Source organism: Anthonomus grandis, chromosome 3, assembly GCF_022605725.1.
Source record: "Anthonomus grandis grandis chromosome 3, icAntGran1.3, whole genome shotgun sequence".
Taxonomy (NCBI): Eukaryota; Metazoa; Arthropoda; class Insecta; order Coleoptera; family Curculionidae; genus Anthonomus; species Anthonomus grandis.
The window spans coordinates 477,728-494,054 of NC_065548.1; the positions used below are offsets into that span (position 1 = coordinate 477,728).

The 16,327-nt window shown below is 37.7% G+C and overlaps 3 protein-coding genes across 3 annotated transcripts in view; 1 reads left to right on the forward strand and 2 right to left on the reverse strand.

Annotated features, from left to right (window-relative positions):
- Positions 1 to 8,966: 8,966 nt before the first annotated feature.
- On the reverse strand, positions 8,967 to 13,498 carry LOC126734505 (ribosome production factor 2 homolog). The gene is made up of 3 exons (XM_050438164.1): positions 13,309 to 13,498; positions 12,608 to 13,239; positions 8,967 to 10,270 (listed from the first exon to the last, which is right to left on the reverse strand). Exons 1-3 carry the CDS (start codon positions 13,329 to 13,331, stop codon positions 10,017 to 10,019), a joined length of 909 nt encoding a protein of 302 aa, XP_050294121.1. The 5' UTR covers positions 13,332 to 13,498; the 3' UTR covers positions 8,967 to 10,016.
- A 508-nt stretch (positions 13,499 to 14,006) lies between these two features.
- Positions 14,007 to 15,268, forward strand: LOC126733919 (complex I intermediate-associated protein 30, mitochondrial). The gene is made up of 4 exons (XM_050437387.1): positions 14,007 to 14,426; positions 14,477 to 14,721; positions 14,775 to 14,960; positions 15,018 to 15,268. The coding sequence occupies exons 1-4, from the start codon at positions 14,201 to 14,203 to the stop codon at positions 15,237 to 15,239; spliced, it is 879 nt and encodes a 292-aa protein (XP_050293344.1). The 5' UTR covers positions 14,007 to 14,200; the 3' UTR covers positions 15,240 to 15,268.
- LOC126733918 (DNA damage-binding protein 1) overlaps positions 15,267 to 16,327 on the reverse strand; it is a 46,405-nt gene continuing 45,344 nt past the window's right edge. The window contains exons 16-17 of the mRNA XM_050437385.1: positions 15,491 to 15,717; positions 15,267 to 15,429 (exon numbers count right to left, since the gene is read on the reverse strand). Of these exons, the coding sequence (XP_050293342.1) occupies positions 15,376 to 15,429; positions 15,491 to 15,717 (281 nt within the window). The 3' untranslated portion in view covers positions 15,267 to 15,375. The remainder of the gene's footprint in view (positions 15,430 to 15,490; positions 15,718 to 16,327) is intronic.

Genomic DNA, 16,327 nt, shown 5'->3' on the forward strand with positions numbered 1-16,327 from the left:
CTTCAAAGTTTGGGTTTTTTCACTTTTCGGGTATACCCCCCCGTATCGAATTTTTTCACCAAAAATTGATTTTTTTCGAAATCAAACTAAGTATACCAGCGTCTTATTTGGGTCACCTAGATCACGAAAACACCGGGTTATAACAGGATCCGAGCAGAACTAAGGGAATGAGAGCACTTTGAAAATCCTAAAAAAGTCGTTTTCGACGTCCGTTTTTGAGGACAAAAATGGGCATCAAAAATGCCATATCTCGGCTATCGTACGAGCTACGACCTTGCGGATGGTCTCGTTGGATTCAGAATGACGAAAATAAGACAAAACCGTTGGAATTTTCCCGATAGCTTTCATAGAAGCCGAGATATCGACCTTCAAAGTTTGGGTTTTTTCACTTTTCGGGTATACCCCCCCGTATCGAATTTTTTCACCAAAAAGTGATTTTTTTCGAAATCAAACTAAGTATACCAGCGTCTTATTTGGGTCATCTAGATTACGAAAACACCGGGTTATAACAGGATCCGAGCAGAACTAAGGGAATGAGAGCACTTTGAAAATCCTGAAAAAGTCGTTTTCGACGTCCGTTTTTGAGGCCAAAAATGGGCATCAAAAATGCCATATCTCAGCTATTAGAAGAGCTACGACCTTGCGGATGGTCTCGTTGGATTCAGAACGACGAAACTAAGACAAAACCGTTGGAATTTTCCCGATAGCTCGCATAGAAGCCGAGATATCGACCTTCAAAGTTTGGGTTTTTTCACTTTTCGGGTATACCCCCCCGTATCGAATTTTTTCACCAAAAATTGATTTTTTTCGAAATCAAACTAAGTATACCAACGTCTTATTCTGATCACCTAGATCACGAAAACACCGGGTTATAACAGGATCCGAGCAGAACTAAGGGAATGAGAGCACTTTGAAAATCCTGAAAAAGTCGTTTTCGACGTCCGTTTTTGAGGCCAAAAATGGGCATCAAAAATGCCATATCTCAGCTATTAGAAGAGCTACGACCTTGCGGATGGTCTCGTTGGATTCAGAACGACGAAACTAAGACAAAACCGTTGGAACTTTCCCGATAGCTCGCATAGAAGCCGAGATATCGACCTTCAAAGTTTGGGTTTTTTCACTTTTCGGGTATACCCCCCCGTATCGAATTTTTTCACCAAAAATTGATTTTTTTCGAAATCAAACTAAGTATACCAGCGTCTTATTTGGGTCACCTAGATCACGAAAACACCGGGTTATAACAGGATCCGAGCAGAACTAAGGGAATGAGAGCACTTTGAAAATCCTAAAAAAGTCGTTTTCGACGTCCGTTTTTGAGGACAAAAATGGGCATCAAAAATGCCATATCTCGGCTATCGTACGAGCTACGACCTTGCGGATGGTCTCGTTGGATTCAGAATGACGAAAATAAGACAAAACCGTTGGAATTTTCCCGATAGCTTTCATAGAAGCCGAGATATCGACCTTCAAAGTTTGGGTTTTTTCACTTTTCGGGTATACCCCCCCGTATCGAATTTTTTCACCAAAAAGTGATTTTTTTCGAAATCAAACTAAGTATACCAGCGTCTTATTTGGGTCACCTAGATCACGAAAACACCGGGTTATAACAGGATCCGAGCAGAACTAAGGGAATGAGAGCACTTTGAAAATCCTGAAAAAGTCGTTTTCGACGTCCGTTTTTGAGGCCAAAAATGGGCATCAAAAATGCCATATCTCAGCTATTAGAAGAGCTACGACCTTGCGGATGGTCTCGTTGGATTCAGAACGACGAAACTAAGACAAAACCGTTGGAATTTTCCCGATAGCTCCCATAGAAGCCGAGATATCGACCTTCAAAGTTTGGGTTTTTTCACTTTTCGGGTATACCCCCCCGTATCGAATTTTTTCACCAAAAATTGATTTTTTTCGAAATCAAACTAAGTATACCAGCGTCTTATTTGGGTCACCTAGATCACGAAAACACCGGGTTATAACAGGATCCGAGCAGAACTAAGGGAATGAGAGCACTTTGAAAATCCTGAAAAAGTCGTTTTCGACGTCCGTTTTTGAGGCCAAAAATGGGCATCAAAAATGCCATATCTCAGCTATTAGAAGAGCTACGACCTTGCGGATGGTCTCGTTGGATTCAGAACGACGAAACTAAGACAAAACCGTGGGAATTTTCCCGATAGCTCGCATAGAAGCCGAGATATCGACCTTCAAAGTTTGGGTTTTTTCACTTTTCGGGTATACCCCCCCGTATCGAATTTTTTCACCAAAAATTGATTTTTTTCGAAATCAAACTAAGTATACCAACGTCTTATTCTGATCACCTAGATCACGAAAACACCGGGTTATAACAGGATCCGAGCAGAACTAAGGGAATGAGAGCACTTTGAAAATCCTGAAAAAGTCGTTTTCGACGTCCGTTTTTGAGGCCAAAAATGGGCATCAAAAATGCCATATCTCAGCTATTAGAAGAGCTACGACCTTGCGGATGGTCTCGTTGGATTCAGAACGACGAAACTAAGACAAAACCGTTGGAATTTTCCCGATAGCTCGCATAGAAGCCGAGATATCGACCTTCAAAGTTTGGGTTTTTTCACTTTTCGGGTATACCCCCCCGTATCGAATTTTTTCACCAAAAATTGATTTTTTTCGAAATCAAACTAAGTATACCAACGTCTTATTCTGATCACCTAGATCACGAAAACACCGGGTTATAACAGGATCCGAGCAGAACTAAGGGAATGAGAGCACTTTGAAAATCCTGAAAAAGTCGTTTTCGACGTCCGTTTTTGAGGCCAAAAATGGGCATCAAAAATGCCATATCTCAGCTATTAGAAGAGCTACGACCTTGCGGATGGTCTCGTTGGATTCAGAACGACGAAACTAAGACAAAACCGTTGGAATTTTCCCGATAGCTCGCATAGAAGCCGAGATATCGACCTTCAAAGTTTGGGTTTTTTCACTTTTCGGGTATACCCCCCCGTATCGAATTTTTTCACCAAAAATTGATTTTTTTCGAAATCAAACTAAGTATACCAACGTCTTATTCTGATCACCTAGATCACGAAAACACCGGGTTATAACAGGATCCGAGCAGAACTAAGGGAATGAGAGCACTTTGAAAATCCTGAAAAAGTCGTTTTCGACGTCCGTTTTTGAGGCCAAAAATGGGCATCAAAAATGCCATATCTCAGCTATTAGAAGAGCTACGACCTTGCGGATGGTCTCGTTGGATTCAGAACGACGAAACTAAGACAAAACCGTTGGAACTTTCCCGATAGCTCGCATAGAAGCCGAGATATCGACCTTCAAAGTTTGGGTTTTTTCACTTTTCGGGTATACCCCCCCGTATCGAATTTTTTCACCAAAAATTGATTTTTTTCGAAATCAAACTAAGTATACCAGCGTCTTATTTGGGTCACCTAGATCACGAAAACACCGGGTTATAACAGGATCCGAGCAGAACTAAGGGAATGAGAGCACTTTGAAAATCCTAAAAAAGTCGTTTTCGACGTCCGTTTTTGAGGACAAAAATGGGCATCAAAAATGCCATATCTCGGCTATCGTACGAGCTACGACCTTGCGGATGGTCTCGTTGGATTCAGAATGACGAAAATAAGACAAAACCGTTGGAATTTTCCCGATAGCTTTCATAGAAGCCGAGATATCGACCTTCAAAGTTTGGGTTTTTTCACTTTTCGGGTATACCCCCCCGTATCGAATTTTTTCACCAAAAAGTGATTTTTTTCGAAATCAAACTAAGTATACCAGCGTCTTATTTGGGTCACCTAGATCACGAAAACACCGGGTTATAACAGGATCCGAGCAGAACTAAGGGAATGAGAGCACTTTGAAAATCCTGAAAAAGTCGTTTTCGACGTCCGTTTTTGAGGCCAAAAATGGGCATCAAAAATGCCATATCTCAGCTATTAGAAGAGCTACGACCTTGCGGATGGTCTCGTTGGATTCAGAACGACGAAACTAAGACAAAACCGTTGGAATTTTCCCGATAGCTCCCATAGAAGCCGAGATATCGACCTTCAAAGTTTGGGTTTTTTCACTTTTCGGGTATACCCCCCCGTATCGAATTTTTTCACCAAAAATTGATTTTTTTCGAAATCAAACTAAGTATACCAGCGTCTTATTTGGGTCACCTAGATCACGAAAACACCGGGTTATAACAGGATCCGAGCAGAACTAAGGGAATGAGAGCACTTTGAAAATCCTGAAAAAGTCGTTTTCGACGTCCGTTTTTGAGGCCAAAAATGGGCATCAAAAATGCCATATCTCAGCTATTAGAAGAGCTACGACCTTGCGGATGGTCTCGTTGGATTCAGAACGACGAAACTAAGACAAAACCGTGGGAATTTTCCCGATAGCTCGCATAGAAGCCGAGATATCGACCTTCAAAGTTTGGGTTTTTTCACTTTTCGGGTATACCCCCCCGTATCGAATTTTTTCACCAAAAATTGATTTTTTTCGAAATCAAACTAAGTATACCAACGTCTTATTCTGATCACCTAGATCACGAAAACACCGGGTTATAACAGGATCCGAGCAGAACTAAGGGAATGAGAGCACTTTGAAAATCCTGAAAAAGTCGTTTTCGACGTCCGTTTTTGAGGCCAAAAATGGGCATCAAAAATGCCATATCTCAGCTATTAGAAGAGCTACGACCTTGCGGATGGTCTCGTTGGATTCAGAACGACGAAACTAAGACAAAACCGTTGGAATTTTCCCGATAGCTCGCATAGAAGCCGAGATATCGACCTTCAAAGTTTGGGTTTTTTCACTTTTCGGGTATACCCCCCCGTATCGAATTTTTTCACCAAAAATTGATTTTTTTCGAAATCAAACTAAGTATACCAACGTCTTATTCTGATCACCTAGATCACGAAAACACCGGGTTATAACAGGATCCGAGCAGAACTAAGGGAATGAGAGCACTTTGAAAATCCTGAAAAAGTCGTTTTCGACGTCCGTTTTTGAGGCCAAAAATGGGCATCAAAAATGCCATATCTCAGCTATTAGAAGAGCTACGACCTTGCGGATGGTCTCGTTGGATTCAGAACGACGAAACTAAGACAAAACCGTTGGAATTTTCCCGATAGCTCGCATAGAAGCCGAGATATCGACCTTCAAAGTTTGGGTTTTTTCACTTTTCGGGTATACCCCCCCGTATCGAATTTTTTCACCAAAAATTGATTTTTTTCGAAATCAAACTAAGTATACCAACGTCTTATTCTGATCACCTAGATCACGAAAACACCGGGTTATAACAGGATCCGAGCAGAACTAAGGGAATGAGAGCACTTTGAAAATCCTGAAAAAGTCGTTTTCGACGTCCGTTTTTGAGGCCAAAAATGGGCATCAAAAATGCCATATCTCAGCTATTAGAAGAGCTACGACCTTGCGGATGGTCTCGTTGGATTCAGAACGACGAAACTAAGACAAAACCGTTGGAATTTTCCCGATAGCTCCCATAGAAGCCGAGATATCGACCTTCAAAGTTTGGGTTTTTTCACTTTTCGGGTATACCCCCCCGTATCGAATTTTTTCACCAAAAATTGATTTTTTTCGAAATCAAACTAAGTATACCAGCGTCTTATTTGGGTCACCTAGATCACGAAAACACCGGGTTATAACAGGATCCGAGCAGAACTAAGGGAATGAGAGCACTTTGAAAATCCTGAATAAGTCGTTTTCGACGTCCGTTTTTGAGGCCAAAAATGGGCATCAAAAATGCCATATCTCAGCTATTAGAAGAGCTACGACCTTGCGGATGGTCTCGTTGGATTCAGAACGACGAAACTAAGACAAAACCGTGGGAATTTTCCCGATAGCTCGCATAGAAGCCGAGATATCGACCTTCAAAGTTTGGGTTTTTTCACTTTTCGGGTATACCCCCCCGTATCGAATTTTTTCACCAAAAATTGATTTTTTTCGAAATCAAACTAAGTATACCAGCGTCTTATTTGGGTCACCTAGATCACGAAAACACCGGGTTATAACAGGATCCGAGCAGAACTAAGGGAATGAGAGCACTTTGAAAATCCTGAAAAAGTCGTTTTCGACGTCCGTTTTTGAGGCAAATATGGGCATCAAAAATGCCATATCTCAGCTATTAGAGGAGCTACGACCTTGCGGATGGTCTCGTTGGATTCAGAACGACGAAACTAAGACAAAACCGTTGGAATTTTCCCGATAGCTCCCATAGAAGCCGAGATATCGACCTTCAAAGTTTGGGTTTTTTCACTTTTCGGGTATACCCCCCCGTATCGAATTTTTTCACCAAAAATTGATTTTTTTCGAAATCAAACTAAGTATACCAGCGTCTTATTTGGGTCACCTAGATCACGAAAACACCGGGTTATAACAGGATCCGAGCAGAACTAAGGGAATGAGAGCACTTTGAAAATCCTGAAAAAGTCGTTTTCGACGTCCGTTTTTGAGGCCAAAAATGGGCATCAAAAATGCCATATCTCAGCTATTAGAAGAGCTACGACCTTGCGGATGGTCTCGTTGGATTCAGAACGACGAAACTAAGACAAAACCGTGGGAATTTTCCCGATAGCTCGCATAGAAGCCGAGATATCGACCTTCAAAGTTTGGGTTTTTTCACTTTTCGGGTATACCCCCCCGTATCGAATTTTTTCACCAAAAATTGATTTTTTTCGAAATCAAACTAAGTATACCAACGTCTTATTCTGATCACCTAGATCACGAAAACACCGGGTTATAACAGGATCCGAGCAGAACTAAGGGAATGAGAGCACTTTGAAAATCCTGAAAAAGTCGTTTTCGACGTCCGTTTTTGAGGCCAAAAATGGGCATCAAAAATGCCATATCTCAGCTATTAGAAGAGCTACGACCTTGCGGATGGTCTCGTTGGATTCAGAACGACGAAACTAAGACAAAACCGTTGGAATTTTCCCGATAGCTCGCATAGAAGCCGAGATATCGACCTTCAAAGTTTGGGTTTTTTCACTTTTCGGGTATACCCCCCCGTATCGAATTTTTTCACCAAAAATTGATTTTTTTCGAAATCAAACTAAGTATACCAACGTCTTATTCTGATCACCTAGATCACGAAAACACCGGGTTATAACAGGATCCGAGCAGAACTAAGGGAATGAGAGCACTTTGAAAATCCTGAAAAAGTCGTTTTCGACGTCCGTTTTTGAGGCCAAAAATGGGCATCAAAAATGCCATATCTCAGCTATTAGAAGAGCTACGACCTTGCGGATGGTCTCGTTGGATTCAGAACGACGAAACTAAGACAAAACCGTTGGAATTTTCCCGATAGCTCGCATAGAAGCCGAGATATCGACCTTCAAAGTTTGGGTTTTTTCACTTTTCGGGTATACCCCCCCGTATCGAATTTTTTCACCAAAAATTGATTTTTTTCGAAATCAAACTAAGTATACCAACGTCTTATTCTGATCACCTAGATCACGAAAACACCGGGTTATAACAGGATCCGAGCAGAACTAAGGGAATGAGAGCACTTTGAAAATCCTGAAAAAGTCGTTTTCGACGTCCGTTTTTGAGGCCAAAAATGGGCATCAAAAATGCCATATCTCAGCTATTAGAAGAGCTACGACCTTGCGGATGGTCTCGTTGGATTCAGAACGACGAAACTAAGACAAAACCGTTGGAATTTTCCCGATAGCTCCCATAGAAGCCGAGATATCGACCTTCAAAGTTTGGGTTTTTTCACTTTTCGGGTATACCCCCCCGTATCGAATTTTTTCACCAAAAATTGATTTTTTTCGAAATCAAACTAAGTATACCAGCGTCTTATTTGGGTCACCTAGATCACGAAAACACCGGGTTATAACAGGATCCGAGCAGAACTAAGGGAATGAGAGCACTTTGAAAATCCTGAAAAAGTCGTTTTCGACGTCCGTTTTTGAGGCAAATATGGGCATCAAAAATGCCATATCTCAGCTATTAGAGGAGCTACGACCTTGCGGATGGTCTCGTTGGATTCAGAACGACGAAACTAAGACAAAACCGTTGGAATTTTCCCGATAGCTCCCATAGAAGCCGAGATATCGACCTTCAAAGTTTGGGTTTTTTCACTTTTCGGGTATACCCCCCCGTATCGAATTTTTTCACCAAAAATTGATTTTTTTCGAAATCAAACTAAGTATACCAGCGTCTTATTTGGGTCACCTAGATCACGAAAACACCGGGTTATAACAGGATCCGAGCAGAACTAAGGGAATGAGAGCACTTTGAAAATCCTGAAAAAGTCGTTTTCGACGTCCGTTTTTGAGGCCAAAAATGGGCATCAAAAATGCCATATCTTAGCTATTAGAAGAGCTACGACCTTGCGGATGGTCTCGTTGGATTCAGAATGACGAAACTAAGACAAAACCGTTGGAATTTTCCCGATAGCTCCCATAGAAGCCGAGATATCGACCTTCAAAGTTTGGGTTTTTTCACTTTTCGGGTATACCCCCCCGTATCGAATTTTTTCACCAAAAATTGATTTTTTTCGAAATCAAACTAAGTATACCAACGTCTTATTCTGATCACCTAGATCACGAAAACACCGGGTTATAACAGGATCCGAGCAGAACTAAGGGAATGAGAGCACTTTGAAAATCCTGAAAAAGTCGTTTTCGACGTCCGTTTTTGAGGCCAAAAATGGGCATCAAAAATGCCATATCTCAGCTATTAGATGAGCTACGACCTTGCGGATGGTCTCGTTGGATTCAGAACGACGAAACTAAGACAAAACCGTTGGAATTTTCCCGATAGCTCGCATAGAAGCCGAGATATCGACCTTCAAAGTTTGGGTTTTTTCACTTTTCGGGTATACCCCCCCGTATCGATTTTTTTCACCAAAATTTTTTTTTGTCGAATTCGAACTAAGTAGATTAGAAGAAGCACCTAGGAATTTTTGGATGAAAGTTCTTAAAAATCCTCCACTGTGTACATTATATAAGTAAATATTATGTTAACATTAAAACCTTTCAAATTCTTTATTAAAGTAAACGCATAAAGTTGTACTTACACAAGTGACAATACAAAAGGTACGAAGTACATACAATTCAAAATCTGTCTATACTATCTAAAATTGTGTTATTAAAAACTAAAAAGCTTTATTAGACACTGCGTTATGACTGTATCATTAGACAAAAGAATAGATAAGATTGTCTAGGCTTGCAAGGTCTAGGAATGTCACTAGTTAATTTTTAATGCTTCCCAATATTCCCTCTTTCGTAACGTTTTTAGGCTGTGCTTGAAAACATTATTCCTTGCTCGGACGATTCTTGTAACTGAAAAGATTCTCGAGGTACAGAAAAATGTTGTCCATCGAGGTCCAGGTGCGATTAAATTGAAAATTTAAAAAGTTTTTAGCTATAACTTTAGAATCATTTAAGATATTTTTTCACATTAATGTAAAATAATTCCTTAGAACGGATTTGAGGGTAAAAACATGATGCTAGGTTAATAATTTAATTAGTTATAGCAGTTTTAGTTTGCGCCTTTTTTTGCTGATTTTTTTAAAAAATTTTAACTATTTCTAAGAATATTTTCATAAAATAATTTGAATATTCTTAAAAGGTCAAAGACGAGAGGCAATTCTTTCCAAACAATTTCATAAACATAAAACAGTATGCTTTTAAAAAAAAATTATTAATTTTTTTAAATCGGTTCATATTAAACATACAACCAACTTGTATTAAAAAAATAAGTGATTAACACCGCTAGTGGGCAAAATCACCAAAAAAAAAAAAAAATCGACAACATTATCCTAATAATTAAAACCTAAAAAGCTATTTACAAAAAAAGTAAATAATAAACTTACAGCCTACTTACTTAAAATAGGACTATATAACTGTTATGTACAATAATAATGTTGAACCATATCATACAATCCTAGATAAACAAAATTTGAGAAGACCAAGAAAATCACTTATAAAAATGACATAACAAACATAAATTCATCATAAACAATTTTCTCCTCTTATTAAACAATTGTTTGCTGTCACTGGAGATTTAAAAAAAAAACTTTAAACAGAAATTTTCTTTTTCTCAACCCTGCCTCCCTTAACTTTTTGCTTTTTAAGCCCCTTGAATTTACGAGTTTGAATCTTGTTAATTTCCTGTTTGCCCATGTGGATACGACCGTGGGTCGAGCCCAGTTTATCTGTCGAAATATTCTTCTTTTTAGTGATTTTAAGTTCTTTTGGTTTTTTACAGGCTTCTTTCATTAGATCCGGGGTCGGCAGTTTGGTACGTCTTAAGGCAAAATCTATTCTGGGACCTAAAAAAAAAATTAAACTTCTGACTAGATCAAGTAAAAGTATGCATTAGTACTTAACACTCTTTACTCACGTTACTTCATGAAGTAACATGAGTAAAGAGTGTTGAGTATTAAATGTTTTTAAAAAATTTAGAAGTACAATAAAATATGAACTTATTTCTAAGATCAAATAAATATAAAAGATAAAGACACACTTAAAATTAAAGAATCTACTAAAGCGATACAGATTTAAAACAAGTCTGACTTATTTTGAGTGAAATGAAACCTAAAGGTAAATTAAAAGATTCTTTAAAAATAAGAATTTTCAAACAAAATATCTTTAGACAACAAAAGATATGGTTCCATGGATCTTATCATGGTCTAGTACCCTGGACCAGTTTGGCATCATTTTAGACTCCAATATGCCTATTGTGTCTGATTTCCTACCTATAAGAATGTTCATTGATATAAGAGACTTTGAAAAATGTATTGGACTAGGACAGTCAGTATGTTTAAATTTATAAACCCTTGCCAACAATTATCACCAAAATCAAGATCCTCCAATATTCAAATGTCTTTGAAGGACAAAATGTCCTACATCTTTGGCTAGAATGGAATAGGAAAGATGAGAGTGAAATATAGACAGTGAAGAAGAGAAACAATTTCAAAGAACAAGTTTTTTGCTCCAAAGAAGTTGTAGATATCAAATTAAAAGCCAAGATCCTTATACCAATTTCATCCACACCATTGTTCAAATTAAAAAAGGTCCTTTACGGAAAATACAACTCCAGTCTTGTCAGTGTTTAGCAAAAGTTTATTTGCAGCAAACCATTTTTCTGCTCTAGCTTGTGACTCTAGAAAATCCTCATCTATCTGGAACTGATGTTGAAGATGTCCCATCTTCTACATAAACAGACTGCTTATAAAATATTGATTAATGTAGAAAATACATCAAAGGTGAGTTTTCTCACCTTTGGAGTCATTTTGGACCCAAAGCTACAGTGTGCTAAGCATATTTTTTGGCGTGCAGAGAAACTCAACAAGGGTCTGTATGTACTCAGAAATCTTTGTATCGGCAGATACATGCTGATGTGTTAAGTGATGATATGTTAATAGCATACTTTGTCATTTTTTCATGCAGAGCAGAGGTTTTTGGCTTATATATATTAAGTTATATATCATAAAATCTAACAATATTGATCTATCTATCCACCATAAGAGAAGGGATCTTATCACTTTTTACAATATCCTACATGGAAAATTTGGAGCTTCAGAGCTACTGATAGTTTTCATTACCCAATTAATCCACCATACTAACTATGGTCTTAATAATTTCCTCAGTAGAACAATCAGACTAGCAAACCAATATTATAACACCTTTTTGCATTTTATAGCAAATTCCTGCGTCAACTTTTATTAAACATTAATTAGAACTTATAATTTATTATTACCTAATAATTTTCTTGATTCTGAATTATTTATTTATTAACGGGCCAAGCCCAATACAAAATTACATATGTAAGTAAATACAAGCTCAAATAACAAAAATCAAAATTAAACAACAAAAAAAAGATACAAAGATTCATTGACCATCAACATAATTTATAAAATTAAGGCCAAATAAAGCTTCCAGAAAAGCCTTCAAAATCAAGTATATGCAGCTCATTCCTTACATTTTAATGTTCCAGGAAAGAATGAATTCTTGACATAATTTGTCCTCTAAAAAGGTAGATGGACAGTACATGTATTGCAAGATGGATAATCTATGGTTGAATGGGCTGACCTACAGAGAATTTTGAAGTTTTTCTGATTTCTTCTAGCTGATAAGGTCTAAGATCAAGTATTGATCAGAAAGTCCTATAATGAAATTCTCGATTGTTGTAAAACCTATTATAGTTATTGTACCTGCAAAATTTACAGTGAATTTTTTCCAGTTTATGGATATGAAATATATAGTTTGAGATCCATACAGAGGAGACATACTTCAAGTGGGTTGTAACAATGTCAAAGTATAATGTTTTAATGAAGGCACTATGATTAAAATTTCTGGTACTACATTTACTTTGTGAATTTAAAAATTTTACACAAATAATGTAATTGGACTTCGCCTGTTTCTAAGTAAATAAATAAATAAATGTAATCATAAAAACTGTGTTCACATTTGCATTCATACATAATAAATATATAAATAATTTCAGGTAGGACATAAACTTCTAAAAATAATACTCAGGCAATAATTTATAAGATAAAATTCCCTCAATTACCTGACATATAAATCAGATTGATTTTTTAAGTGATTACTGATGATTATCAACCAATTACTTTAATTTAATTAGAGTGTATTATAGCAGTACTCACCAATTTCTTCTAGTTCCACCCGTGGTGTCCTCTGCCCAGACTTCTTTAACAACACCTTATAAGACCTTAAGCAAATACTTCCATCGGGAGTAACATTAAAACTAATAGTGTGTTCTAAACCCTGCAGTCTCACAGCCTCCACCTCCTCCCGATGGAAAAAGTCTATAAATATTGACTTTAATTGTCTGTACTCCTCGGATTGTTCCCATTGAGGACCATTGAATAAAAGACACGGTTTGATTCCCATGGTGACTTTTGAAGCTGCAAATTCCCTTAGGCCTTCGTAGTCTTTAATTTCCAGTTCGACCATATCCAGGATTGAATTGTTGAATGTGCGCCCCACCACCAAGTTGTCTGGTCGTTTTTTGCTGTGACTGCCCAGCATAAATAAGCTGCTATCATGTTTTTTGCACAAGGATTCGACCGGAGTGGCGTCTTCGAAGATGGTGATATCGTTTTTTCTATGTAGCATTTGGCCATCGGGTTTTTTGAGATCGTAAATGTCTTTCAGCACTCGCCGTACCTTTTCCGATGTTTTTCGGCCTTTAAGGAATATCGGGGCTTTTGTACCCTCGATTATTTGTGGCTCTTTTTTGAGTAAGATTTTCTTGCCCTTGTGCGTGGTGGGTTTCCTAAAAAAATACGGAAAAATTCAAATAAGGGTTATGGGTACTTACCCGTTGGGGGGCCAATAAACTTACACCAACCGTTGCAACACTGACATTCCCCCGGTTATTCTTGGAACTAATTTTGGGGTATAGGGATTTAAATGTTGCGAATTTTACTCGGTTAGGTAATAAATTCAGTAAAAAAACACTTAAATTATTGTTTAAGCTTTTTTGCGATGTACAACACGTGTTGTGTTTTTGCACACCGATGACACTAATGACAGACGACTTTGACTGCCATTAATGTCAATGTGTCATTTGTCATAGAATTATCGAGAAAGCAATTAAATCTGGCGGAGGTGCCAAGTTGTCAAAGAAACTTGTTCTTGTATTGTAACATTTATTTTTGATTATTAACTTATCGTAATGCATATTGAAAAACTTTCAGTAATACTAATTTTTATTACTAGTTACCGAATCATAATTTGGTACATTGGCAAACACAAAACGTGCACTCAGTGTAATATTACATGCATTGGTTTTAAAATGGAATGTAAAAACTTAAAAGGTGCAATCAACTGGAATTCGAAAACCGGGATTAGTGCACACCAGTGCATCAAATCGAAACTGCTGTTAAAATGTCAAATATCATAAATTATTAAAAAACATTTAATTAATTACTCTCATATAATTCAAAATAGATGATTCTTATGGTATATTATCTATATTATGCTATAAAACGTAAATTCTATTATCATTTACAAAATGGTAATCCGGCAACGTTGTCCAACATGAAAGTAAGGTTATGTAAAATGTCAAAGTGTATTGTTATGAAAATTAAAAAAATTCTCTTCTTAGAACATTAAAAGACTTTCAATGTTTTAATCTTTATGATAGTTTTAATTTTAAACTTTTCATTGTATTAACATTAAGACCATATAGATATAACGATAAACGTCACATAAGACAAACATAACCTCACATTATGAACCTGTTTCGACTGTTTGGCCCCACAAAAACACTAATAAAACAAACCCCAACTAGGGCCATTTGCACCACAAATAAACTGAATCTGTTCCATGAAAAAGATGATCGAGGGGGCTACCCGACTAGACCGTTGCCCCCCTTTAACGAAAGAATGAGCCTGGGCTGGTCGGAGCTTAAGAAAGAAGTAAAAATATGGTGTGGCGAAGTAAAAGAACTTTTGGATGGTAACATATTTCACTAAAATCAATTTTCTTGTAATCAATTGCCTAATTAGGTGATCCAATACGGGCTTGGCGCCCAGGAGAGACTGATATAGCATGGCGTTTTAAATCCGAGGATTCTTTAGACAAATGGATTGTTACGAGCGACTCTGACCATAACGAAGGTTCCAGCCATTGCACCTTAGAAAGAAACATGTATGGAAACGCGGTGTTTAGTGGACATATTAGTTTGCAAGTGCCTAAAGATGGTCAAGTGAAGCGGGCCGGTTATTGTAATATTAAAACAATGAGGGCTCGAGTAAGGGAGTGCATTTTATTGAAGTGAGGTTAATGATTTGCTGTTTTTTTTAGAAATCTTTTAAAAGGGCAACATATTTGAACTGGATTCCGTATAACACCATGGTGATGAAGGTCAAAGGGGACGGCAGAACTTATTTGTTAAGTATTTCCACCCGAGGGTTCTATGATATTACTTGGAATGATGTTTATAATTATCAGTTGTATACTAGAGGAGGGCCTTATTGGCAAATTGCTAAGGTGGGTTACTGAGATATTTATTAATGTAATTAATGGGATTTTGGCATTTTCTTACAGATTCCCTTTTCAAAATTCTTTTTTTCGGCTAAGGGTCGAATTCAAGACAAGCAATTCCCCATAACTTTGGATAAAGTTGCCTCGTTTGGCATCACTGCACAGGACAGACACGGCGGGGATTTCAAACTGGAAATCGATTATATCGGGCTGGAGTACGACCCCAAGCATGTCGAAGAGTTCGCTTATGAAGAGTACAAAATGGAAACCGGAATTGTTGATTGAGTTGTAAATAAATAAAACCTTGAAATGTTTCTTTTTTACGAATGTTTATAATAACTAACAAAACGTATTTACAGGGGGGCATATTACTAATATTATTATTATTATGGTACAGACACACACGATGCAAGAGAACGCCTCAGTGGATCCTCGTCAGGTCTTCGACGGTTTTTATTAAGTGTTCCACTGTAACCTAAAAAAAAGAAAAAAAAATCGAAATATGATTAAGAAAAAACAAACGATGGGTTACTCACCCCGATTCCGTCAGCGACTTCCTTCATTTTATCGGGGCTGAGGTCCAGGAAACTCTCGATCAAGTCGCCGTCGATGAATCCCTCGCTGTGTTCAGTCTTGATGTCGGTGTGAAACGCCCGCCACGACTGATGCGTTATTTGACCCACCGATCGGATCGTTGTCGAAAGTTTCGTTTGTAGTTCCGACAATTGTTCGTAGAACTCTTGGGAGATTTGTGTTACCAGACCTACAGACACATGTAGAGAATATTCTTTGGACTATTTTGCTTTTTGTTTGGTTGAAATATTCCCAGTGGTTTTCGAGATATTGGGGTTTGAAGTCTAACGGTCTTGGACCCAAAACGATCATTTTGGGTTCTTGTACTTAAAGTTTAACAAATTATTGATTTATAGACCAGTTTGAAGATATGACTAAAATCGATACACTTAAAGTCAAGATATTAGAATTCTTATTCTAGGAGTGCCTGTAAGAAGCAAAAGACTACCTATCTGTTATTGGCAAGTGAAAGTTTTGTTCAGATAATTTTCAGAACCTATTACAACATTTGTCAAAAATATTTCCAGGAATAGTCTTGTTTTTATTTCATGCGAATATTCCCAGCAAATTTTGAGATATTTGTGTTTAAAGTGACTGAAAATCCACAGAACAACTTCATTGACAGGCAGTAAAAGCATAAAAAATATATGCAAAGGGACTTTTGGGGCTGTGTGGAAAAACATTCTTCGTCGATTTTGTTAAGAAAGAGCCACAACAAGTCCAGACAAGCAAATTTTGTTTTAAAAGATTCAGAGATTTGGTGGTCGCCAGCTTTTAGACAGTGGAAAAGGTAGTGGGAG